At 48.2% G+C, this 25,488-nt stretch overlaps 1 gene segment (V, D, J or C); it reads left to right on the top strand.

Moving 5' to 3' along the window:
- Positions 1-25,488, top strand: part of LOC138521167 (T cell receptor delta constant-like) — a 206,056-nt gene that overhangs the window by 158,102 nt on the left and 22,466 nt on the right. Inside the window, 2 exon segments of the C gene segment in view lie at positions 9,783-9,854; positions 12,703-12,820. Coding sequence covers positions 9,783-9,854; positions 12,703-12,818 — 188 coding nt within the window.

A 25,488-nucleotide genomic window follows, 5' to 3' on the forward strand; every position in this document is an offset into this window, starting at 1 on the left:
TGGAGGTCGGGATTCCACTGGTGCTAGTGGTGCAGTGCAGGACCAGGGACAGGAGGCAGCACAGGCCGCCGCGGAGGTGCCTGTGTTCAATCCTGTCCCTGATCCTGTCCCTGCATCATCTTGCACCAGCAGGGATGCCTACGTCCAGACCCGTTTTCAGGCAGGGGATGAGCTCACGTCAACTGGCCTTCCTCTGCCTGCGGACGTGGCTATCCGGGTCCGGGTTGAGCCTGTCCTGACTGGTGTGGCGTTGCGTCAACGGGCCATGCGAGGTGACCTGCAGTCTTTTCATGAGGAGACTGCACGTCATCTCGAATGGCTCGTTGACCGCGTTGGCCTACTGGGACAGGTCACCCAGTCCAGATTCCTCCGTTTGATGGGGCTTGCTCAGACCCCCTCCTCAACTGAACCCCCTATGCGCCAGTCGTCCTCCGTGCCATCTTCCCACCCATCAGTCACCTGGGTGCCCTGTGGAGCTGCCTCTGACGGTGCGGCCAGGCTGGTGGAGGAGGCATCCCTGCCACAGTCGGGAGTCGGACGTCCAGCAGGGGTGGCCACATCAACGACTGCACCCCAGCCAGCGGAGGACGTGCAGGCAGCAGGAGGCAGTGCACGGGCAGAGGCACAGCAGCAGCAGCAACGTGGTGGGAGCCATGATGGCTCGGGGCCTTCGACATCGGAGGGGCAGGCATCGGCCGGAGGGCAGGAGGACCCAGGATGGGAAGTGTCTTCCGTGTGGCAGCGGTTGGGCCACGCCATAGATGCGGAGCGGCAGCGGTCGGAAGAGGCATGGCTCATGATGGTCAGGGCCGAGAACTCAATGCGGAGGGCCCTGAGGCGGGCCGAGTGCCTCTCGGCAATCCGCAGGGGGTTGGAGGTGGACACGTCGACGGCCCTGCGGACCCTCGGGGCCATGGAGGAGGACCGCCTCCGGGACATTGAGCAGGAGTTCGATGATGCCCTGGCCCGGGACATCCAAAAGTGAGCCGTCGGACTAGCCCGCTGCCCTTGTAAATAGTTCTGTAGTTAGTGTTAGGTTTCCTTTGGTTTTGCTTTTTTTTGGACCTTTTGGACAATGCCACATTTTTGTATATAGTTTTTTTTTATTAGGTAGTGTTATTAGATAGGTTTCATTTTTTTCTGTTGGGATCATGGACCCTGGCTTGTTTATCTGTATATAGTTGACTGTTGGATTTTCATTTTTTTTACAATTTACCCATGGAGCAATGGCTTTCAATTATAATTTTCCATTGGATTTACTTTTGTGGACTGTAACTTTGGACATCTTTCCTTTGGATTATGATTTGTGGTTTTGCATAATTTCACGGACATGCTGCTTTTTATTTTTTTTAATTCCCATTTCTGTTTGTTTATTTTTGATTCAATTGATGTTTCTTTTAATACATATTTTTTGTTCAAACTTCAATGTGTAGTATCATCTCATTGGTTTCATGCATATCATGATATGGGTTTTGAGATTCACTGACACCCATTGGGTGTATGTGAGGGACATGTGTTCATTTCCAAACTTGCAATTGGGGTTCTATCATGTTATTGCCATTTCTAAGTGGGTGGATGCAATACTCGGGTGGGTGTTTGGCATTTGGAGGCTGACCATAGGGGCCAGGGATCTAGATTGTGATGACATGTTGGCTGGGGGACATGAGTGGGGGAATGCTGGCAGGTGCCCCACAGTGCTGGGGGGTGGGGGTGCAGGGGAACATGAGTGGGGGCCTGGTGGAGGCTGCCCCTGCACTGCTGGGGGGTGGGGGTGGTGGGAGACATGAGTGGGGGCCTGGTGGAGGCTGCCCCTGCACTGCTGGGGGGTGGGGGTGATGGGAGACATGAGTGTGGGCCTGGTGGAGGCTGCCCCTGGTGGCTGGGGGGTGGGGGTGGTGGGAGACATGAGTGGGGGCCTGGTGGAGGCTGCCCCTGCACTGCTGGGGGGTGTGGGTGATAGAGGACATGAGTGGGGGCCTGGTGGAGGCTACCCCTGGATGGTGGGGGGTGGGGGTGATGGTAGACATGAGTGGGGGCCTGGTGGAGGCTGCCCCTGCACTGCTGGGGGGTGGGGGTGATAGGGGACATGAGTGGGGGCCTGGTGGAGGCTGCCCCTGCACTGCTGGGGGGTGGGGGTGATGGTAGACATGAGTGGGGGCCTGGTGGAGGCTGCCCCTGCACTGCTGGGGGGTGGGGGTGATAGGGGACATGAGTGGGGGCCTGGTGGAGGCTGCCCCTGCACTGCTGGGGGGTGGGGGTGATGGGAGACATGAGTGGGGGCCTGGTGGAGGCTGCCCCTGCACTGCTGGGGGGTGGGGGTGATGGTAGACATGAGTGGGGGCCTGGTGGAGGGTGCCCCTGGTGGCTGGGGGGTGGGGGTGGTGGGAGTCATGAGTGGGGGCCTGGTGGAGGCTGCCCCTGCACTGCTGGGGGGTGGGGGTGATGGTAGACATGAGTGGGGGCCTGGTGGAGGGTGCCCCTGGTGGCTGGGGGGTGGGAGACATGAGTGGGGGCCTGGTGGAGGCTGCCCCTGCACTGCTGGGGGTGGGGGTGATGGGAGACATGAGTGGGGGCCTGGTGGAGGATGCCCCTGGTGGATTGGGGGTGGGGGTGTTGGGAGACATGAGTGGGGGCCTGGTGGAGGCTGCCCCTGGATGCTGGGGGGTGGGGGTGATGGGAGACATGAGTGGGGGCCTGGTGGAGGCTGCCCCTGCACTGCTGGGGGGTGGGGGTTCAGGGAGACATGAGTGGGGGCCTGGTGGGGGGTGCCCCTGGTGGCTGGGGGGTGGGGGTGCAGGGAGACATGAGTGTGGGCCTGGTGGAGGCTGCCCCTGGTGGCTGGGGGGTGGGGGTGGTGGGAGACATGAGTGGGGGCCTAGTGGAGGCTGCCCCTGCACTGCTGGGGGGTGGGGGTGATGGGAGGCATGAGTGTGGGCCTGGTGGAGGCTGCCCCTGGTGGCTGGGGGGTGGGGGTGATGGGAGACATGAGTGGGGGCCTGGTGGAGGCTGCCCCTGGTGGCTGGGGGGTGGGGGTGGTGGTAGACATGAGTGGGGGCCTGGTGGAGGGTGCCCCTGCACTGCTGGGGGGTGGGGGTGATGGGAGACATGAGTGGGGGCCTGGTGGAGGCTGCCCCTGCACTGCTGGGGGGTGGGGGTTCAGGGAGACATGAGTGGGGGCCTGGTGGAGGGTGCCCCTGCACTGCTTGGGAGTGGGGGTGATGGGAGGCATGAGTGTGGGCCTGGTGGAGGCTGCCCCTGGTGGCTGGGGGTTGGGGGTGGTGGGAGACATGAGTGGGGGCCTAGTGGAGGCTGCCCCTGCACTGCTGGGGGGTGGGGGTGATGGGAGGCATGAGTGTGGGCCTGGTGGAGGCTGCCCCTGGTGGCTGGGGGGTGGGGGTGATGGGAGACATGAGTGGGGGCCTGGTGGAGGCTGCCCCTGGTGGCTGGGGGGTGGGGGTGGTGGTAGACATGAGTGGGGGCCTGGTGGAGGGTGCCCCTGCACTGCTGGGGGGTGGGGGTGATGGGAGGCATGAGTGTGGGCCTGGTGGAGGCTGCCCCTGGTGGCTGGGGGGTGGGGGTGCAGGGAGACATGAGTGGGGGCCTGGTGGAGGGTGCCCCTGCACTGCTGGGGGGTGGGGGTGATGGGAGGCATGAGTGTGGGCCTGGTGGAGGCTGCCCCTGGTGGCTGGGGGGTGGGGGTGATGGGAGACATGAGTGGGGGCCTGGTGGAGGCTGCCCCTGGTGGCTGGGGGGTGGGGGTGGTGGTAGACATGAGTGGGGGCCTGGTGGAGGGTGCCCCTGCACTGCTGGGGGGTGGGGGTTATGGGAGACATGAGTGTGGGCCTGGTGGAGGCTGCCCCTGGTGGCTGGGGGTGGGGGGGGGAGACATGAGTGGGGGCCTGGTGGAGGCTGCCTCTGCACTGCTGGGGGATGGGGGTGATGGGAGACATGAGTGTGGGCCTGGTGGAGGCTGCCCCTGGTGGCTGGGGGGTGGGGGTGGTGGGAGACATGAGTGGGGGCCTGGTGGAGGCTGCCCCTGCACTGCTGTGGGGTGGGGGTGATGGGAGACATAAGTGGGGGCCTGGTGGAGGCTGCTAATGGTGGCTGGGGGTGGGGGTGGTGGGAGACATGAGTGGGGGCCTGGTGGAGGGTGCCCCTGGTGGCTGGGGGGTGGAGGTGGTGGTAGACATGAGTGGGGGCCTGGTGGAGGGTGCCCCTGCACTGCTGGGGGTGGGGGTGATGGGAGACATGAGTGTGGGCCTGGTGGAGGCTGCCCCTGGTGGCTGGGGGGTGGGGGTGGTGGGAGACATGAGTGGGGGCCTGGTGGAGGCTGCCCCTGCACTGCTGGGGGGTGGCGGTGATAGAGGACATGAGTGGGGGCCTGGTGGAGGCTGCCCCTGCACTGCTGGGGGGTGGGGGTGATGGGAGACATGAGTGGGGGCCTGGTGGAGGCTGCCCCTGCACTGCTGGGGGGTGGGGGTGCAGGGAGACATGAGTGGGGGCCTGGTGGAGGCTGCCCCTGGTGGCTGGGGGGTGGGGGTGGTGGGAGACATGAGTTGGGCCTGGTGGAGGCTGCCCCTGCACTGCTGGGGGGTGGGGGTGATGGGAGACATGAGTGGGGGCCTGGTGGAGGATGCCCCTGGTGGCTGGGGGGTGGGGGTGGTGGGAGACATGAGTGGGGGCCTGGTGGAGGCTGCCCCTGGATGCTGGGGGGTGGGGGTGATGGTAGACATGAGTCGGGGCCTGGTGGAGGCTGCCCCTGCACTGCTGGGGGGTGGAGGTGATAGGGGACATGAGTGGGGGCCTGGTGGAGGCTGCCCCTGCACTGCTGGGGGGTGGGGGTGATGGTAGACATGAGTGGGGGCCTGGTGGAGGGTGCCCCTGGTGGCTGGGGGGTGGGGGTGGTGGGAGACATGAGTGGGGGCCTGGTGGAGGCTGCCCCTGCACTGCTGGGGGGTGGGGGTGGTGGGAGACATGGGTGGGGGCCTGGTGGAGGGTGCCCCTGGTGGCTGTGGGGTGGGGGTGATGGTAGACATGAGCGGGGGCCTGGGGGAGGGTGCCCCTGCACTGCTGGGGGGTGGGGGTGATAAGGGAAATAAGTGGGGGCCTGGTGGAGGCTGCCCCTGTACTGCTGGGGGGTTGGGGTGATGGGAGACATGAGTGGGGGCCTGGTGGAGGCTGCCCCTGCACTGCTGGGGGGTGGGGGTGATGGTAGACATGAGTGGGGGCCTGGTGGAGGCTGCCCCCGGTGGCTGGGGGGTAGGGGTGATGGGAGACATGAGTGGGGGCCTGGTGGAGGCTGCCCCTGCACTGCTGGAGGGTGGGGGTGATGGTAGACATGAGTGGGGGCCTGGTGGAGGCTGCCCCTGGTGGCTGGGGGTGCAGGGGGACATGCGTTGGTGGCCAGTAGTGCAAGGTGACATGTGGGTTGGCTGGGGGGCATGGCCATGGTGGATGGGGTGCCTGCGGGACATGTGCAGGGTAGGCCCCTGTGGTGTGGGCCACCTGCAGGGTCCGTGGAGGGTGTAGAGGGAACACCTGGGAGGACCCACGCGTGCAATTCACGTGTGGTGCTCCCCGCACACCCCTGGAATACACGTACCCTGATGGAATCGCGTGTGATACTTCCTGCGCACCCCTGAAATACACCTACCCTGCTGATTTTGCGTGTGATACTTCCCACGCACCCCTGGAATACACATACCCTGATGGAATCGCGTGTGATACTTCCCACGCACCCCTGAAATACACGTACCCTGCTGCTTTTGCGTGTGATACTTCCCGCGCACCCCTGAAATACACGTACCCTGCTGCTTTTACGTGTGATACTTCCCGCGCACCCCTGGAATACATGTACCCTGCTGTTTTTGCGTGTGATACTTCCCGCACACCCCTGGAATACACGTGCCCTGATGGAATCGCGTGTGTTACTTCCCACGCACCCCTGATGTACACGTACCCAGGACAATCGCGTGTGGGACTTCCCGCGAACCACTGAAATACACGTTCCCCGCTTGGCGTTTGCTGTTTGGCAGCCCTGTGAACTGGTCCAGGGTTAGCGCAGCCCTTTGCGATGATTTGGGGATTTTGAAGGCTTTTCCTTGCGCAAGGGCGTTCTTGGGGGCGTAACTGGCGCTGCTGCAGGGACGCTGCACCACTCTGCGCCACGGCTGGTTTCGGAGGCTGAAATCCATGAATACGCTGTGCGATGAAAAGGATTTTTTCGCACGCGGCTGGCGCAGTGTATCGCACGGGGACACTGTGCGCCAGCCGCGCGCGCCATTTTTGTGCGAATTTCTATGAATTAAACTCAATCTAAATTTCATATAAAGTGTGTGCACATAGTTGGGGTACATTTATTATTACTATTATTTGTTTATTTGTTTAGTTTCATAAAACTTTACAAAATATTCACTTTTACATAGTCTTACAACAGTTATGATCACAGTAGTTCAATATTTAAATCACACAATTCAAATTCAACTTAATTATTAAAATGTATAAAACATGTATAAAAAGGTTACATTTATAAATTCTTATTTCTTTTAAAAACCACTAAACATACAAAATATACTAGATTCTACTTATTTAAAACCTATTATACTCATAGTTACTTACTTTAAAACAATAAAACACAGTAAAACAACATTTAAAACAACAATAAGTCTTAGTTATCAAATGAAGCGAACGTGTCTATCTTAGGCACTTCACGGTTTGCCCCCAAACTCTCCTCAGGTAATCTCTTTTTAATTATATCCCACAACTGGTACAAGACAATATGGACTCTTTGATTGTCTGTATTTAGGCAGTAACTCCAGAAATTGTTACTCTTACTTTATCGAGTCATATTCATGGACGAAATGGCCTAAGATAAGCCTCGCAGTCTCAATTGTTTCTGGTTTCCTGCATATACGGCAATATCTTTCTCTTAGAGAAATCCCTAGCTGTGGACCAATTGATGCCAATGTTGGCAGCTGATTGTTGCACAGCATCAGTCTATATTTCAATAAGATATCTCTGGGGATGGGTAGTTCTTGAATAAAACATAGCCTGAGAATCTAGAGCATAATGTCACTCACATGTTTATACCATTTCCATGACTTACCACCTGGCCATTCAATGACATCCCATAATATTTTGTTTGCAATTTTAAATTATCTATTTTTTGTAAATGTAATGAATGTACCAAAGGATTGATTCAGGTTTTTAATCTGACACTTTTGACCCTTGTATCTAAGACAAGAATGGTAGACTGCGAAAGGTAGACTGTGTGCCGTTGGATTATCGCACAATTTGTTTGATGAATTTATTTTTGGCTGTTGAGCGGTTTTCAACCCCTTCCGTGCCCCACAATTCACTTCCATACAGAGCTGCGGTAATGGCTTGAGTGTTGTAAGCTGATATAATATTTAGGGGGAGCCTTTGTACGTATTGGATGCCCAGGGAGGACAGGGTGCCAGCTTGCCTTTTTTAAGTCAATTTACTCCTGCAATTTTTGGCAAACCAGATTATATTTTTCTGAAATTTTTCTACCAGAGTTAGAGCTCACTTTCTCCAGGCTTAGCCTGTCTAGCTCAATATTAGCTGTGGGATTTGGTGTGAGGTATAAGACCATAGACTATGTTTGACTGAAGTTAATGGTGAGACTCCTCTCAACGCAAGATCTCTGGTGATCGTCAGCCATTTTCTTAGGCCTATCTTCATTTTTTTAAATTAAAACTGCATCATTGGCATCTAGTATAATTCCTATTGTCCATCTGGCTATAAGGGGGCATCTGCATCAACACTCGTTATTCCTGAATGTAAATCATTGATATATATTTAGAACAATAGGAGGGCAAGAACACACCCTTGCCTTCCTACACTGTCGACTTGGAATATACTGGTTTGTTACCCACCTTGGCCATTGTTGACCGTCTCTATGTGGTTAATATATTGGCATTGTATAGTACCCAAGATATCTGATGGGATTTTTTTAAGTGCCTAAAATTTCCCATACTTTATCCTGATTGTACCGAGTCAAAAGCAGTTTTAGAATTAGTAAAAAGTAAATACAGTGGTTCGTTTTTTAATACTGTATATTACTTCAGGACTGTAAATATAGGCAAAATGCTTGGTCGATCATACCCAGCACTATTTAATATCCTGGATGATAGCCCAAAATGATATGGTTTTCTGCAACCCAATTTTCCATCCGAGATAGACTAGCCTTCCCATACACTTTCACAAGATCAACAATCCAACTGATTGGTCTATAATTGCCTCAGTCTTGCCTATGGCCTTTCTTAAGGATAGGAATTATTTTGGTTTGTTGTGAACTGGGAAGTACATAATTGCTTGTATTAAATTATTTAAAAAACATGTAAGGACTGGTACCAATATTGCAGTTTTGTTTTTAAATAGGTAAATCAGGACTCAGTCTAAACCATTTTTTGCAAAATGTGTGCAGTTCTAATCTGACACTTTGAGAATTTAAGTGGATCTGTAGGGTGTACTAAGATCTTACAAGCCATGCAAACTTAACTCTATTTATTGTGCTCTTAAAATTGGAACGACTGCCTGGCATATATTGAGGGCCATAGAGTCATAATTCTGGTTGGCCTCTTTAAAACGTGTCCTATTATTACTTGAGAATAATATCTCTCGCATGATTATTCTTAGACTGCTGATATAGACTATATAGCTACAGGTAAAAAAGAAGACTGGTTGGATTTCCCAATGTGCCATATCTTCCTTCAAGGAACATGTCATTAATATGAGTGTACTGAATGCACCTCCTGAAGTTTGTTTTAGTGGGAAGGGGGGGCTCTTCTTAACAGGTTGTTACAGCATCAACATCCTAAGGTATAGAGTAAACCACTTATCTTTTGTGTGTTTATATTTGCACTGAGGTGGTTGGCAATCCAGCATTGGTAATTCCCAGGTATTATCCTCATCCTTAATAGGATTTTCGATAATAGGGACTGGTGCAATCTGGGCATTGAGGTGATGGTTAAGGAGGATGATGAAGACCTACTCAAACAAAAATGTGTTTTTGGTAATCAGGCTCAGTAAAATCATGAGATATATAATAACAATAATAATCCAGCTGGACTGTGAACGTTTTTTCCTAAAGCTACCCTGTGTATTCCTGTATAATACACAGTCCTTTTGGTTTAGCTGTCTAATCCACATTTGTTTTAGCAATCTTCAGAAACGATTAGAGTGGGTGGACTAGACAAGCTTAAGGACATCCATTCGGAATGGGTACCTAACTACATTAGACTGTTTGAGTACATCTCAAACCCATCACACAACCAGTAGCACTCCCTTCAAGTGCATCTAAGGAATAGTATTGGATCTGCCAACTAGAATACACCTCTATATTTCTTAGCATCTGAGTCCAACACCACTTATTGTCTAGACCTTCTCTCATGCAAAGTAAAAAATGCAAGTCCATATACACCCAAACATAAAGGATACTATCCCACACCACCTCCTTACTTAACCACTTTGTTCTTTCTGCTTCTTATTTCTCAAACCAAGGAATGGAGACCTGCCAGGGGCTAATATGCAATTTCCTCTGTGGTAAGTCTCAGATCCAAAGGACACCATGATAACAGTTGCAGTATAAACCAAGCAAGAATTAGCAAGTACCTAGAGGAGTACCATTGTCCTTGGATAAATACAATTTTGCATCAGAATACCACAATATGGTTTGATTTGCAAGTCCCATCACCTCCACTATGTATGCAGTCAAATCTCTCTATGTAATAACTTGAAATTGACTTTATTTCTTTCAGAAAACCCTTCAGTAGATGCAGACATATCAAAGTCAACAGAGGAATGTGAAGCACCAACAGACCAGCTGATCGGTATGTACCATATATCTGAATGTAGGCAAAGGGTGAAGGGTGAAGTAGATGTCTAATAAATCCTCCCTCGTACACCAATATTAAACATTACTCATACATTACTGGAAGCAAATATCCTAGCTTTTTACAAAAGTGGGAGAAATAAAACATCCATTATACTTTTTAATGCCGGCAATGGATCTTAAGGTATGTATTGGTTTGTAACAAATATGTCCAAATGAAGTCGTGAGGGAACATTTAGAATATTTTCATGGGCCATCCCACATAACAATCAAATGACGCACAGATATTCATGGGTCACTGCAGAGTCTGCACCAGAAATCACTAGCAATCTCCAGCAATCTCCAGCAATATTAGTCCAGCACAAGTGCCTACCTGCCAGAGCTGGAAACTTTAAAGAAATTCATAGCTCAAAGTCCACTCATAGTCAACATGTTTTGTCCTAATTCCATCAGGGACATACCTCGTGTTGCATTGACTATTTATTCTATTTATTCTATTTTTAGCACAAGGGCCAGCCTGCTAGAAAGAGAACATAAGGCTCCACAACCCTGTAAAGTCCTGGTAAAGTATGTTTCAGGGCCAGGTGGTCAGTGGCAAACTTTCCCCTGTTCATTCCACTCCTCAAAAAAACCTACTAAAATTAATAATTGTAAAGGTTTGGAAATCATGCTAACTTCAAATCACATTAAATATGTGTATTTGGGGGTTTACATGAATGAGTGCCCCCAGTAATACCCACATGTATAGTTCAGCAATTAATTATTGGCAGTATATATCAGTTGGATCCTTAAAAGTATGTGAAAAATGTTCTATTATAGATAGAGCAAAATGGTGCTGGTGCCTTATAGTATATCATTATTTCCGGTTATAGCATAGGGGGAATCGGACACACCATAGGCCTCATTCCGAGGTTGGAGGTAGTCATGGCGCTATTAGCACCATGACTACCTCCAATACCGGTACCGAGTCCGCCCTCGTTCAGTCTAGCAAACAACTTTCTTGAGGCAGATTTTTTCCACAAGACTAGTAAAATGGAGCCAGTCCATGTCCACATATTGTTCGCCAGGCCTTATATATTCCAAGACATTATTTTCATTTGACCTTTCAAATGGACATTCTTTCTATGAAACCATATTTCATAAGAAGATTTCGCAGTGGAGGGGAGTTCGGATCTATGTGATATTTTAGAAAATAAAAAAACAAATCCCAAAATACTGAATTAGTTTTTTTGCATTCAGCCCATTTCACTGCATATATATGCTGGGGGAGACCCCCGCAGCCCCCACAACCACTCTACATTGTTTATTGACCCCCCAACCCCACATATTTATGCAGTGAAATGGGTCATCCGAAATTTGGTGAAATTATGGGGTGATACAGGTAGTTCAACCCAGCATCAAATGATATTAAATTGCTGAGTGAGCTCCGCACTTAGAGCTAGATTCACAGAAGCGTTTTATAATGGCGCAATCCCATATGAAAACGTTCTTTGAATCAGGCCGTAATGTCTGTATATTCTGGATCTTGTTGAATTTATGAAAGTTCAGATCCTGTGGTATTTTAAATACATTACTGATTAACCATGTTATCCTCAGCTTAGTGTTGGAACCTGAAGGTAGAATCATTTTATAGTTGATGCCCATTAATCCCTCATCAAGCTGAGGAGCATACCATAAACAGTATCCTAATTCAATGATATGAAATTATACATAATTTATAACGTGCCTGTACACAAGCGTTTCTAGACTCAACTCATGAAGAATACCCAAATTGCAAGTTGTACGCTCTCACACCTCTGCTAAATCTAGCTTTTCATCCCCACAGACAACTTCAAAACTGGTAATCAAGTCTTAGTTCTCTCTTACACAAACAGTGGAAATGCATGCTATTTCAGTAGCCACCCTGTACCCTTTGAAAGCCATCTACTACACTGGTATGCACAAAGAAATTCATCCACACACACACCCTGTCCGGAAAGACCTTCACCCTGCTCTCAGTTCAAGCAGGCGTCACTTTCAAAACAGCGTAATCATGCCCAGCAATCCACCATACAAGGCAAAGAAACTCAATATATCAGGAAACCTATCAATCAATTAAAACCAAGAAAGCTCTAGCCGCAAAACGAAGAACTTTGGTGAATAAAAGACCAGGGATCAGTCATTCTACTGCATGTGCCCATAATTAGGAGCAACCTGCTAACTTGCATTGGACAAGGTCTCCCTATCCCTCGCTTTAGGAAAGAACTGAAACCTTTCTTTTCAGACAACACCACAATAACCTGTGTACACTCACAAATACATTGTATTAGCGTGCTCTTCTCTATAAAGGTCTTCACCTGCGTGCATGATAGTTATGTTTTACAAATCTCACTACACACATAAGTATGCATACATTTCTGCACCCATCTGAAAAGGCTTTCAAAAGTGACTGAACACTATTGGGTGTATGTGTATTTGTGTTGCCTGCACTCCTGTCAAGGATATCTATCAATGTAAACTCTTAAAGCATTTTTAATACTGCATTTGATGTCCCAATTCACATGCATGATATTTTGTTTTAGTATTTAAGTATGTATTAATATAACTGAACTATCAACAGTGTACATGAAACATTCCCTTTTGCTGCTAAGTGCACAGTATTAAAGAATGTATCCTAAGCAGAAAAAATGGTGCAGGGAAAGGGATTTGGGTGAAGGCATTTCTTGCAGTTTCATCCTGTGTAAATAAACTAAGTCTGGCAAACAGATAATACATACTTCAAGAAACAGCGATTATTCTATTTTAGGCAGGTAACGACTGCAAATATCTGGGACAGAATATGTGTTGTTTTCCTTTTGTTTCTCCAGTGCGCAGCAGTGAGAAAGTTAACATCCTGTCAATGACTGTTATGAGCCTGCGTGTTTTGTTTGCAAAGAGCCTGGCCTTCAACCTTCTTCTCAGCGCAACGTTCTTTCTGCTCTAGAGGTGAGAAGCGTTTGCTTAATATCTCTGGCGCTTGGGAGGAGGGTTTTAAATATTCAACATCAATCACTGAAATGTACTGTAGACTGTTTTGCTGCTAAGGAGCTTTTAACAGGATGTGTTAATTGGTTGGCCCTTTGTTAGACAAGATTGTATGCAGTACCCTCGGGGAGACTGCACCAGCCTTGTCCTCTTGACAATAGTTAACCCAACCTTTGGTATAAGCATGTACTACCCAAGTTGGTAGAGTGACTGAGAAGCCAGGCTTATTTCAAGAGGGGTCAATGTGATCTGTAGGGCTTTTACACAGAGATTCACAGTGACAAGTATCCAAATAAACACTTACTTTCAAGGTTTCTTGATTAAACCGTTATTTATTAATTTAATAGTCAGTTGAATAAGCGGGAGCAAATATATGTAACAAAAAATATACTTCAAAACTACACACTCTCAGTTTCAATAAAACACTAGATACCCATTTGGGATGGCACACAGACACTTCCTACACCCTGAGGTGACTTAAAAAACTAGGACACTGTGGACATTGATATATCACTGGTACATTTAGAGCAATACTGAGGTTAGTGTCAAAAGGAAAAGATGAGAGAATAAAACATTGGTTAACAAATATTCTTAAGCAGGTAAGTTCTTTTTGAACCTTCCAATGCAAAGTAAATTAACTCTTTCCTGGGGGAAAGGTAAAGCACAAAGTCAGAGGTAAGAAGAGTCTTTCAGGGAGCCAGAACAGCCAATGTTAGTTGAGCAAATGTCTAGGTGAGCTGAAGCACTTCTTGCAGGTAGGTAAAAGTCTTGAACAATGTTTTAAAACTCTTTGTATACAATGAATTCACTGTAGTGCCACAAGCTGGGAGGCTTGTGAGGGGCAAAGCTGCACGCAACTCTGCAAAAGAAACCAAGAGAAGTCTCAAATGAGAACTAGCAATGCTACACAACAAGAAGTAAGCAACCCCTTAGTTTTACAGTACCTTTGGTTACAAGAAAATGGTTCCAGCTTGCTTCTGTTCCTGTGTAGGTCTTCAGAACCTGTTGTTCCTGGACCTCAGTCATGGGGACAAGAGGGAGGATGTCTGGGGACTCCTGCACTACGAATTGAAGGTCGGTGGAAGCAATGGGCAAACTTCAGATCCGCGGCACTTCACAGTTTCAGCTCCTCATGGCTCTCGCAAACAACACCACCGTGGTTCTCAGATACCTTTATGGACTTTCCTCGCATCTGGGGCCCTGCACTCTGTTGAGTTGGCTCAGGCTTGGTCAGTCCTGCTTCATGGGAGTCCAGAATATCTTCCTGTAGCTCGGTCCGACTTAAAAACGAGACACTCGATTCTGGTATTTCTCTCTCTGGAAATCGGTTCCTGCAGCAGCAGTGGAAGTACAGCCAGCTCTGAGAGGATGTCCAGACAAGTTCGCTTTGGGTTTGATTGGTCCCACCAACCCAAGGGGATAAGTCGTCTGTTGCAGGGCTTCTCCAGTTGAGGCGAATTTGGAGCTTCAGCAATGCAGCAGGGCTTCACCGGGCAAACCAACGATCCAGGAGTTGCAGCAAGCGTGTCTTCCAAGTTCTTCTTCGAATTCCTTCGTCCAGTGGTCGACTCTGCCTTCCAAGCAAAAAGCCTCGCCTTTTATGCAGATTTCTCAATTCATTCACAGCCTAGCTGTCCCTCACACAGCAGGGTGGCTGTCCTCCAAGGACAGCCAGCCAGCCTATCAAATTTGGGTGTATTCCTGTAACCAAGGGGATTAAGCACAGCGAGTTTCGGGTACCTCCCTCACTTCCTGCCCCTGCCAGACACGCTGGAGCCAGAGGCAGGTTTCACCAGTGAATCCCGCCAAAGACACAATGAACAAAGGTACCAAACCTGGTTTGGTGTGCAGAGTAAATCTCAAGAAGGACTTTTCTAACAAGAAATAGCAAAAAAGAAGGCCAGAGCCATTTTGCAAAATGGGTACCAATGGGTGCTTCACTGCAGCTTCATTTGCAGCCTTCGGTAAAAACACACAATGGTAGGAAAAAGCCTAAAAAGGTAAGCCACAGCCAGCAGCCATTAATTGTAGAAAGGGTAACATAAAAAAAGAGTTTACATCAGAAACTAGACAAAGGGGATATTAAGTAACCCCTCCAGCACCCTATGGTAAGATAGTGTGTGCTGGGTCTAGAAAGTTACAAAATGTAAGTAAAGTCAATTTCGGTTCACTGCTCCTGGAAACAGTAGTTTCACCAAGAGAAGGTATTTAAACCTTTGCGAACTCTAAGAGACTTCCCTGTGCCACTGCACTGAAGGTGCTGTGTGTCACAATGTAAAGATGATGCCTATGGAGTTTGTCAGACTCCAAAGTCAAAAGAAACACAGAGACCAAATCACAGAAAAATCTCACTCTCTCCAGGTTAGAAATTAAAACTCCTAAAGTCCAGCAAAAAGAGCTGGGGGTCTGTAAGGTAGAAGGGAATTAGCACATTTCTGAGAATTCTGCTTCACACTCGCCCCCCCCCCCCTGACTAAGGGACAGGAGGAATTAATCCACTCCTGGATGAATCTCTTTACTCCAGTCGGTCATACTTTCTGGAGAGACCATCAGCATTTTGGTGATTAGACCCTTACCTGTGTTCTATGGTGAAATCAAACCCCTGAAGGCTGATTGACCATCTTAACAATTTAGGATTCTCCTATTTCATCTGCATTAACCATCTCAAGGGTTGGTGGTCTGTTTGAATTACAAAAGTAGATCCATACAAGTATATTCTAAACTTCTTCAAAGACCACACAATGGCAAAACATTCACGTTCAATTGTTGCCCACCTTGTTTCACAGTCCTTCAGTTTCCTACTGATGAAGCAGATAGGGTGTTCCCTGCCTTTCTCATCCAGCTGACTCAGAACTGCACCTATTCCTGTATTGAAAGCATCAGTTTGTACAATAAAGGATTGGTTGGAGTCAGGAGCTCTCAAGACTGGAGCTTGACAAAGGGCTTTCTTAAGTACTTCAAATGCCTTGGTGCACTCCTCATTCCACCTGACCTTCTTGGGTAATTTGGGTGAGGAGATTACATTCAAGGGAGAAGCTGTGGTCCCATAGTTCTCAAAGTTCCTATAGTAATCTGTGAGACCAAAAAAGGCTCTCAGTTGGGTTTGAATAGTAGGGTGGCCCAGTCTTGTACAGCTTGTACTTTGCTAGGAAATGGCCTTTTTTTCACCTCTTCCTAACTCATGTCAAAGGTAGACCACTTTACTCTGACCAATTTGACACTTGCTTGCCTTTATGGTGAGATGGGCCTGTTCGAGAGCCTGCAAAACATATCCCAGGTGGTCAATATGTGCTTACCAAGTGGGGCTGAACACTGCAATGTCATCCAAGTATGCCATGCAGAGGTCCTCCATCCCATTCAGAACATGATTTACCATTCTTTGGAATGTAGCAGGTGCATATGTGTAGTCCAAAAGGCATAGCCTTAAACTGGTAGAGGCCTCCTGGGGTGGAAAATGCAGTTTTCTCCTTGACATGGTCTGTCAGAGCTATGTGCCACTACCCTGATGTTAGATCAAATGTAATGAGGAACTTGGGCGAACCAAGTTTGTCCACCAGTTGATCTGTGCTAGGTAAAAGATGGGCATCAGTCGTGGTGACTGCATTAAGAGCTCTATAGTCCACACAGAAATTCAACTCCTTAGATCCTGCCTTTGGTACTAGCACAACTGGACTAGCCAATGGACTTGTAGATGGCTCTATTACCCCGAGATCAAGCATCTTCTTGACCTTTTCCTTTATGTGGGTTCTTACATGGTCTGACATTCTGTAACCCCTGCTTTTGACAGGGAGCCAGTCACCAGTGAGTATTTTATGCTGGCCCAAGGGGTCAAGCCTGGTGTCAGTGAAAAAAGGGAGGCAAAGTGATTTAACGGGACTTTGCACTCGTCCTGTTGTTGCAGAGTCAGATTACAAGAGAGATTAACTCCTTCTATTTTTCCATCTAAAGGCTGTGCCCTGAGGTCAGGTAGAGATTCACTGTCCTGCTCCTCTTGATCATATGCTAACAGCAAGGCTCCCAGTTCTGGTCTGGATACATATGCCTTTAGGCGGTTAGTGTGAAAGACCCTAGGGGCCTCCTTGGGGTTGCCCAAGTCCACTAAGTAATTGACATCTCCAAGTTTGCCCCAAACCTTGAAGGGTCCAATCCATTTGTCCTGTAAGGCCCTCTGCCTTGTAGGTATCAAAACTAGAACTAGCTGGTCTGGAGTAAACTTCACCATGTTGGCCTTCTGGTCATGCCAATGTTTAACCACAGCCTGTTCTGCTTTCAAGTTGTCAGAAGCTTCTGTCATCATTTGTGGCATTCTCCTTTGGAGACCTAACACATAGGGCCTCATTACAACCCTGGCGTTAAGGGGTTAACGGCGCCGTAAAAGGGTGCGGCGCCGTTCAACCCTTAACGCCCGATTCACACTTTAACACCTGCTTTTGGAATGGGGCGGTAAATCCGCCATCCACCATGGCGGAATCCGGCATGGACCATGGTGCTAATAGCACCATGGTCCAACGCCAGGGTTGTAATGATGCCCATAGTCAGTGACTCTCACTGGCTTGAGGGAAGGAGCACTCTCCAACCCTTCCTTGATTAGAGCCAATGAACCTCTAACCAGATGACCATAGAGGAGCCCAAAGGGGCTGAACCCAACCCCATCATGAGGGACTTCTCTTTAAACAAAGAGAACGCATGGCAGTAGACGGTCCCACTTTCTTCTAAGGGGTTCCTCTAAAGTACCTAACATACTCTTCATAGTTATGTAAACCACTCCACGAACCCATTGGTCTTGGCTCCACTTTTGCCAGATGTCTGGCAAATGTGGCAGCTCTTACAGAACTTTTCAACATCGGCCCCCATCTTGGGCCAGTAGAAATACAGAGTTAGCCTCTCTTTGATCCTCTTGAAAATCAAGTGGCCAGCCAGAAGAATCTCATGGGTTAAATGTAAGAACTTCGGTCTCACTTCCTGGGGCACTAGAAGCCTTCTTTAGTCTTCTTGGGTAGACTCAGTAGGTTCACTGTAGAGGAGGCCATCCTCCCAGTAAAGCCTATGCTTCCCTGGCTCATGCCCTTCCAGCTGGGAAGCTGTTTGCTGGCGCAGACCTTCTAGAGAGGGACACTCTCTTTCACCTCTGCTGAAGTCTGCCCTAGAGGGTCCACCTTCTGCAAATAAAGTCTGCAGTTCAGGATGGTCCTTAGGATCCAGATCTCCAATGCAGGGAAGGTTTTCTTCCAGCTCTGTGTCACCAGTAGCTGACTCTTTTGAGTTTGGTTGGTCCTACCACTCAGCGTCAGCTGGGGAAGGGGGTCACTGAAGTGACCTGGGACAGTCCTCTGTGGGATGTCCTTTTTCTGTGAACAGGCGTAGGTTTAATACCTTTCTTTTTTCCCTGAGACTTTGGGTTTCCCCTTTGTCTCTTTGTTTGGCTTGGAAATAGAAGGGTGGCCTTCCTGTGGACTGGGGTTATTGGAAATCTATTCAACCTCCCTCTGAGAGTCACTCAAGGTTGCCTCTCTGGCCAATCTTGTTTGCTCCTGCTTCCTTTTACTGGAAGGCCTGGGGGTTCTAGATACAACTCCAAGAGTTTTCAAATCATTTCCCAAAAGGACTCTCCCAGGACTCTCTGAGGCACCTCATTTCCTACACTGACAGGTATTCTAACAGTCACATTATTGCACTGGATGAGCGCTGCCAGACTAGGAACCATTTGGATAGGGCCGCCTGTACGTTTAGTGGGACCTTTGGGTGCCTTAGCTACATCCTCAGTGTTAGGGAGAATTCTCTGTAAAGGCTAATTTCCCAAACCTAGTGAGTCCCCCAGCAGCTTTGCTGGATTTTTGGGGTTTATTTTTTTCTCCTGCTAAGAGTGAGACTCTTTTTACTCCCACTCTTAGACATGATTTGAGGTGTTCCTTAATCTTTCCATGTGTTTTATTGGCTATGGGGTATTTTACTCCATAGGGTCTCATGTGTTTTTGATGTGGGTTACACAGCACCCTCCGTGCCGTAACCCACGGGTGTCGTAGTGACCCCCAAACATAGACTCCATACCCTGGGACTGACTACTGTCTCCCAGGGCATGTAAAGTCACCATTGGCTTTACTAGTACCAAATAATGAACAGAAACCAGTACAAACCATCATATTGTGGACGTACTGGTCGGGGCAATTCGATTGCCCTGGGGTCTGTTGTTCGAGGGGGCACGTCTCCATCCCCCCTGATCGTGTTTTGGCTGGTGGCAGTGGCTACTACTTTTTATATTCGACCGCAAATGTATCTCTATGGGATTTTCCCATTGTTCGAGGCTACCAACTTTAATTATTTAATTCTTATAGCCTCGAACATACCGTCTGTTTATTTATTTAATATTAATTCACTGGTTGGTATTTTTTGCCAGAACTCAATTCTAAAATGGCGTTTGTGTTCTCTTCTATGACTCCAACCCAAGTCGAGCCCTTTGTTCCACTTTTTGGCGGGCTTCTCCACAGAAGCCTCCAAAGTGGTGCCACTCTGTCTGGGTACCACAGGGGGTGTGGGAGGGGGTTTAGGCACCCTGGACAGAGTTGCCTTGGCAACTCAAGTCGCACTCTTGTGTGATTGGCCCAGGTGGTGAGCCGGCTGGCTCACCACTTAGCATGTTTGATTGACAGCTAGGCTGAATGAATGGGGGTTTGCTGCATAAAAGCAGGGCTTTGGGGACTGGAACTTCAGAAGTCGCCACAGTACCTAAGAATCCGAGGAGGGAGAAGCTGAGCCGACCTGCAACGACTACACCACCGGTGGATCCCTGCTGAACCGTCTCACCACTTTTCCCGACGACAGAGGAGATCTCCAGTCCGGAGAGTCTTCTTCCTTTGACTGGTGGGGATAACCAGTTTTGCCTTCTTTTCACCTTCCTGGAGCATCTCATGGCCGCCTTGCCCGTGCCAAGCACCCCGGCAACCGGAACACCACTGCTTACCACTACTGCGAAGAGAAGGGTAGTACCTTTTAACCGAAGAACTCCGCGGCAGGTTTCTTCCCTGGCAGTGCAACGGCCATCATCTTTCCTCCACGGCGAGACCTCCTGTTCCTCTGGACGAAACACCGACTTGCACCCGCTGCCAGGAACAACTGCCCCCGCTGGAGCTTCCTTCACACTTAAGGTACTGTGTCCCGCCTGGCTTCCCTTGCAACAGATGGTTCGGGGTGACAGTAAAGCCTCAACTTTCTAACCTGAGCTGGCCTGGGGCAACCTCACTAACTTTTCCTGAGTTTAATTTCATCCTTTGTGCGCAAACTATCTACAAGACTCTTTGGGCATAACCCCACTGTGTGAACCTGGACCCCTTCTGCTTGCTCTCTCCAAGAGTGGGCCTTGCAATTGACTTCCTGGCTCTCCAGTAGAACTCTGCCTATCCTGCCTTACTGTGGTTCGTTTAAAAGTATTGAAATTTGTGTGCTTCCATAACTCTGCCTTTTTCCCTCCCTTTTTAATAATTTATTAGAGTGCCATCTTATGTTAAGCACTCACCTCTGTCTGAAAATAAGTGGTGTATCGCACTAAGACTCGTCTAATAAGTAATTAGGGTTGTATATACATAATAGTGACTGTGTGCTGAATTTACTTTTCTCTTTATGCTAGTGTAATTTACAAGTGTGTCTTTAAATAAATAATTATATACTTTAACACCAAAGCTCTGGTCAGTGTTTGCTTGTGCTACTGTGTCTCTGTACCTATTGTGTATTCTCTACATACTGCCTAACTCTTCTTGAGGGAAGTCTGACTGCTCAGCCACAGCTACCAAGTGAATCTGTGTGGTACAGACTGCTACCAAGTGGGTTTACTGCCAAACACCTGTAGTCTTAAATCTTTTGCAGTTGTCCCTAAGGGAACTGCACAGGTTTCTGCCTAACACTCAGGTTTGAAAAAACGTTCATCAACCACTGTAATGCTTGCCCCAGTGTCTCTAATAATGGCAGTGTTCTCCTGACCATTTACAAGAACACTGTCTGTGTAATATGCTTTTGTGTTAACTGGTATGGAGTTTTATACATCCACATTCTGTTGTTCCCACAGACTGATGGACACAAAAGAAACATTGGCTTGAACTCCAATGTAATTGAAAGTTACCACTTGCCAATTGAACCTCTTCCTCAGGGATGAAGGCTAAAGAGGCAGTGTGGACCCCTGAAGGTTTACCCGTACATCTGGGATCCCCTCTCACATGATCCGTAGACCCACATGCAAAACATTTTCCAAATGTTCTCTGGAATGGGGGTTTCTGCTGACCTCTCTCTGGTTTGGCTCCAGAGGTTTCACTAGACTTTCCAGGTTTCCCATGAGACTTACCCTTACTATGTTTGTTGTCCTCCTTTGGATGTTTGAAATTAGAATTCTCTTTTCCCTCTTTCTTGCTCTGCTTCACCTCTTCCTTTTTGTGAGTTGCCCCAGAGTCCTTGTGAGTGGCCCTGTTGGCTACCTACAGGTCAGCAGCCTGTGCTAACTTTTTGGGATGAATCTCTTTTGAGTCAGCCAAGTGCTGTCTCAGCTCAGGAGAGCAGGCATCAAACATAGATTCTAACAAAAAAAGATTCCTCATTCCTTCAAATGTGTTCACTCTGTAACCCTTAACCCAACCATCTAAGTTATTTAAGCACTCACATACCCAGGTAGCCCAAGGGGTACCATCAGTCTTTTTGAGGGTCCTAAACCTCTTAAGGTACTGGGAAGGAGTTTTCCCAAATCTGGCTATTAATCCCAGTTTTACTGATTCATAATCCTTTCTCTCAAAGCACCCAACTCCATTACAGCATTACAGCCGTTCAGGGGGAGCCTGGAAATGAGCCAAGTGATGACATAATTCCCAATGATTCCCTGAAGACTATAGGCGTATTCAAACATACTGAGCCAATCCAACACATCAAGTTTAGATTCATAAATACTCTACTTCTTTGAGCAGATTAGGCCCCTTGGGACTAGCAGACCTAGAGGACCCTGAAAGGGAAGTAGAATCAAGAGACAGTCTTTGCATATCCATTTCATGTTGCATCTCCCTTTCCCTGAGTTTGATATCTTGATGTTTGGCTTCAGCTTGAGCATTCCACTTTTTGAACTCCAACTCTAATCTCATTCTTTCAAGAGAAACATATTCTGGGCTTAACTGTGGACCTTGTGGGGTCCCAATGGAAATAGGCTGAGGCATAAGGGAAAGCTGTGGTCGAGAGGGCCCCTCTTCCCGGGACTCTTCTACCTCCTCTGGCTCCTCTTGCAGATTGGAGCTTTATTCTAAACTGTCATCCTCATCATTACGTACCATGTTACTTGGGCTAGTAGTTGTTACAGGCCTACTACCCAAACTCTGGTGAATGAACAACCTTGCAATTAATTCACATTTCTTTCCCTTCATAGTCAGACCCTGATTGTGCACATATCTTTCAGTTGATCTGCTGTCAGAACAATCTGGGCTTCTTCTTTGAAGTTATCCATATTTTACATGTTACAATTGCTTCACTTTTTGATGGAGCTTAGCCTTGTGGCTGGTTTAGTTGGGCACAAGTACAGAAAATAGGCAATGTAATCACTCTACGTCTATCCCACTGCCTGCCACCAGTGTTAGGCAAGAATTGATGTAGTAACCCTGTGGGAGAATACACCACCCTTGTCCTCTTGGTATTAGGTAACCCACCTATTGGTATAGGTCTGTAATACATAACTTGTGTAGTACAGACCTATACCAATAGGTGGGTTACCTAATACCAAGAGGACAAGGGTGGTGTAGTCTCCCACAGGGTTACTACATCAATTCTTACCTAACACCTAACGTATAAGATCCTAAATTAAAAGTATCTATTTAACTCCCCCAACTCAGAACTAAGAGACTAGGGGCCTCATTACACGGATGGCTTTAAGGATTTACCGGTACCAGTATTTTACCGGTACCGGTAAATCCTTACCGCCTTACTACGAGGTCCCTTTGCGGGTTGGGGAAATTAATGCCTGCTTTTTGCAGGCGTTAAAAACCAACCCGCAAAGGGACCCAGGGAGCTAATTACGGTACCACAATTTGAGGTACCGTAATTAGCGCCTTCCCCATTCCCATTGTGCCCTATGGAGCAAAAATGGGAATGGGGAAGGGCAATGGTGGAAGGGGGAATTACCGCCCCACTGACCTTGGAATGGGGCGGTAATTCCCCTTTCCACCAAGGCGGTGCCGGTATTTTACCGGCATGATACATGGCGCTAATAGCGCCATGGTTCTCCGCCATCCGTGTAATGAGGCCCTAGGCCTCATTACAACCCTGGCGCTAAGTGTTTAACGGCGCCGTAAAAGGCTGCGGCGCCGTTAAACACTTAGCGCCTTACTACGAGGTCCCTTTGTCTACACCAGCCGTTAAAGTAGGGACCCGCAAAGGGACCTTGGTGCTAAGTACGGTACCGCAATTTGCGGTACCGTACTTAGCGCCTTCCCCATTCCCATAGAGCCCTATGGGGCGAAAATGGGGAAGGGCCATGGTTCAATGGGGAATTGCCGCCCCGCCACCTTGGAATGGGGTGGTAATTCCCCATTGAACCATGGCGGACCCGTTACAACACTGGCACCAACCATGGTGCTAATAGCCACTGTCTTCATGAAACCATATCATTGTCAGATAAAATGCAAACACATGGATGCCAATTTGCCTCTGAATGTGGCAAACTAATATGTAGTATATTTTTAGGCAAACCAATCTATGCAGACAGCAACAAACAGCAGAGTATGATTAGGCAATGGCGTTATTATTTAGACAACATTGTCTTAGTCTAGAGAGGAAAGCTGGACTGCCTCATACAGTGTAAAGGAAGGCGGGAGAAAATAGACCCAAACCTAACAATTGTAAAGAAGCCTGGTAGAACAATCATTTTGATTCCTTAATATATGAATCTGTATTCACAAGAACCAAACCTTGACAAACCTTTTAACAAAACGATTCAGCATTATTGCATTACCAGAGATATCATGCATCCAGAAATTGACAGAATCCACCTCTGAGGCAATTCCCACTTTCCCAAGACTGACAGAGAAATGACAGACAATGACAGACCTCACTCTGTGATCTATTTTAGCCATGTGTTGCAAGGGTGTGAAAGACACAGGGGGTCATTACAACCTTGCTTTTCCGGTAACAATGGTACCGGTAGGCTTATCTGCACAGTTGTTACTGGACCGGCAAAGTACATGTTTGCAGGCAGGATGCCCTCCCGCCCGCCAGGTCTAACCTGGCGGCCGGTACAGCACCTGCTCGCAGACTTTGACGGTAGCACCGGCACCATTATGAACAGTGCTACCATCTTCCCCTTTCCCATTGAGTCCTATGGGACTCAAATGGGAATTGGGAATACCATTATTCAAGCGCCTGACTTCCTGGAACGCCAGTGTCGTAATGCCCTGCTAATTCCAGGAAGTCAGACGCTGGAAAAATTCACAAGTCTGGCGGCAGCCTGCTGGTTTTACCTGCACGGCTACCGCTGGACTTGTAATGAGGCCCATAGCTTTTTTTAAATTATTGATATAGAATAATGCCTACTGTTGAAGACTGGCTGCATGACTTGTCGATTTGTTATAGTAGAGAGAAAGTGTTCTTTCAGATCAAAAAGAAGCATGATAAATACTTGAATATTTGGAGTGAATTTACTGAATTACATGTCTAACTCCTGCTCTCCATCCTCAGCCAAAACTCTCTCCCCCCACACATTCGCCTCAACCATTTATTTTCTTCCTTTCTCCCACTTCTCTTATCTTCATAGATGAAGGTTGATTTATTTATATTGATATGCATTTTTTAAGCATTTTAGGGTAACTGTTGACTGTTACTGTCTTTTTATTAAAACAATAAAAAGAATGTAAAAAAAGAATGATACAGGTCATTCTCTTTCTGAAAGGGAGATCTGCTAATCAGACGCTCTTTTCAATATGCACTATGCCAACATTATAGTACATCCAAGGTGCCTTGCTGTAACCAGTCTACTGACATGACCACACCAGCACTGCTGTGGCACAGAGCAGGTACAAAGGTCAGCTGTGCATCCCTCTCTGTGACTTGATGCTGGGACACCAAGGCATGGCAAGCAGAGTTAGCAATGTTAAGCTCTGCCCTTCTAATCTAAAATATAATTATTCCCTGCCTTTATTGATCTCTCTATTTGCAGGTACATCTCTAAAAACAAACCATGCCAAGGTTGTGGCTTGGTGACTGATAAGAGCACACAATTATGAAAGCCACAGCAGTCTGATATGACATCACTGGCAACCAGTGTTGTGGAATAATCTGAGGATGTTGCCTTCCTTGATTCTCCTGAAGGAGGGACACACATTCCCCAGTGCATGGAAACCTCTCACAGGAGACCTCCTTGATGGTGCTACAGAGGTAGCACTGACATTACAAAGGTGCTGACAACTGCAATGTTTTTGAAGACAGCAGGCATGAGAAGCAGTGTTATGATGCAGTGATGCAGTGTTTGCATTACTTTTCTGCCCTGAAAGGCTCAAGCAAGCCCATTGCCACCATTAAGGTACACGAGGTACCTAATCACTCAAAGATGGCCGCCCGCCCGATGCTTGCTGCCCCCTCTGCCTAATCCAGCCTTCCAGTAGCCATCTGATTGGCTTACT

The sequence above is a fragment of the Ambystoma mexicanum genome, chromosome 13, assembly GCF_040938575.1.
Source record: "Ambystoma mexicanum isolate Mex_15411 chromosome 13, UKY_AmexF1_1, whole genome shotgun sequence".
Lineage (NCBI taxonomy): Eukaryota > Metazoa > Chordata > Amphibia > Caudata > Ambystomatidae > Ambystoma > Ambystoma mexicanum.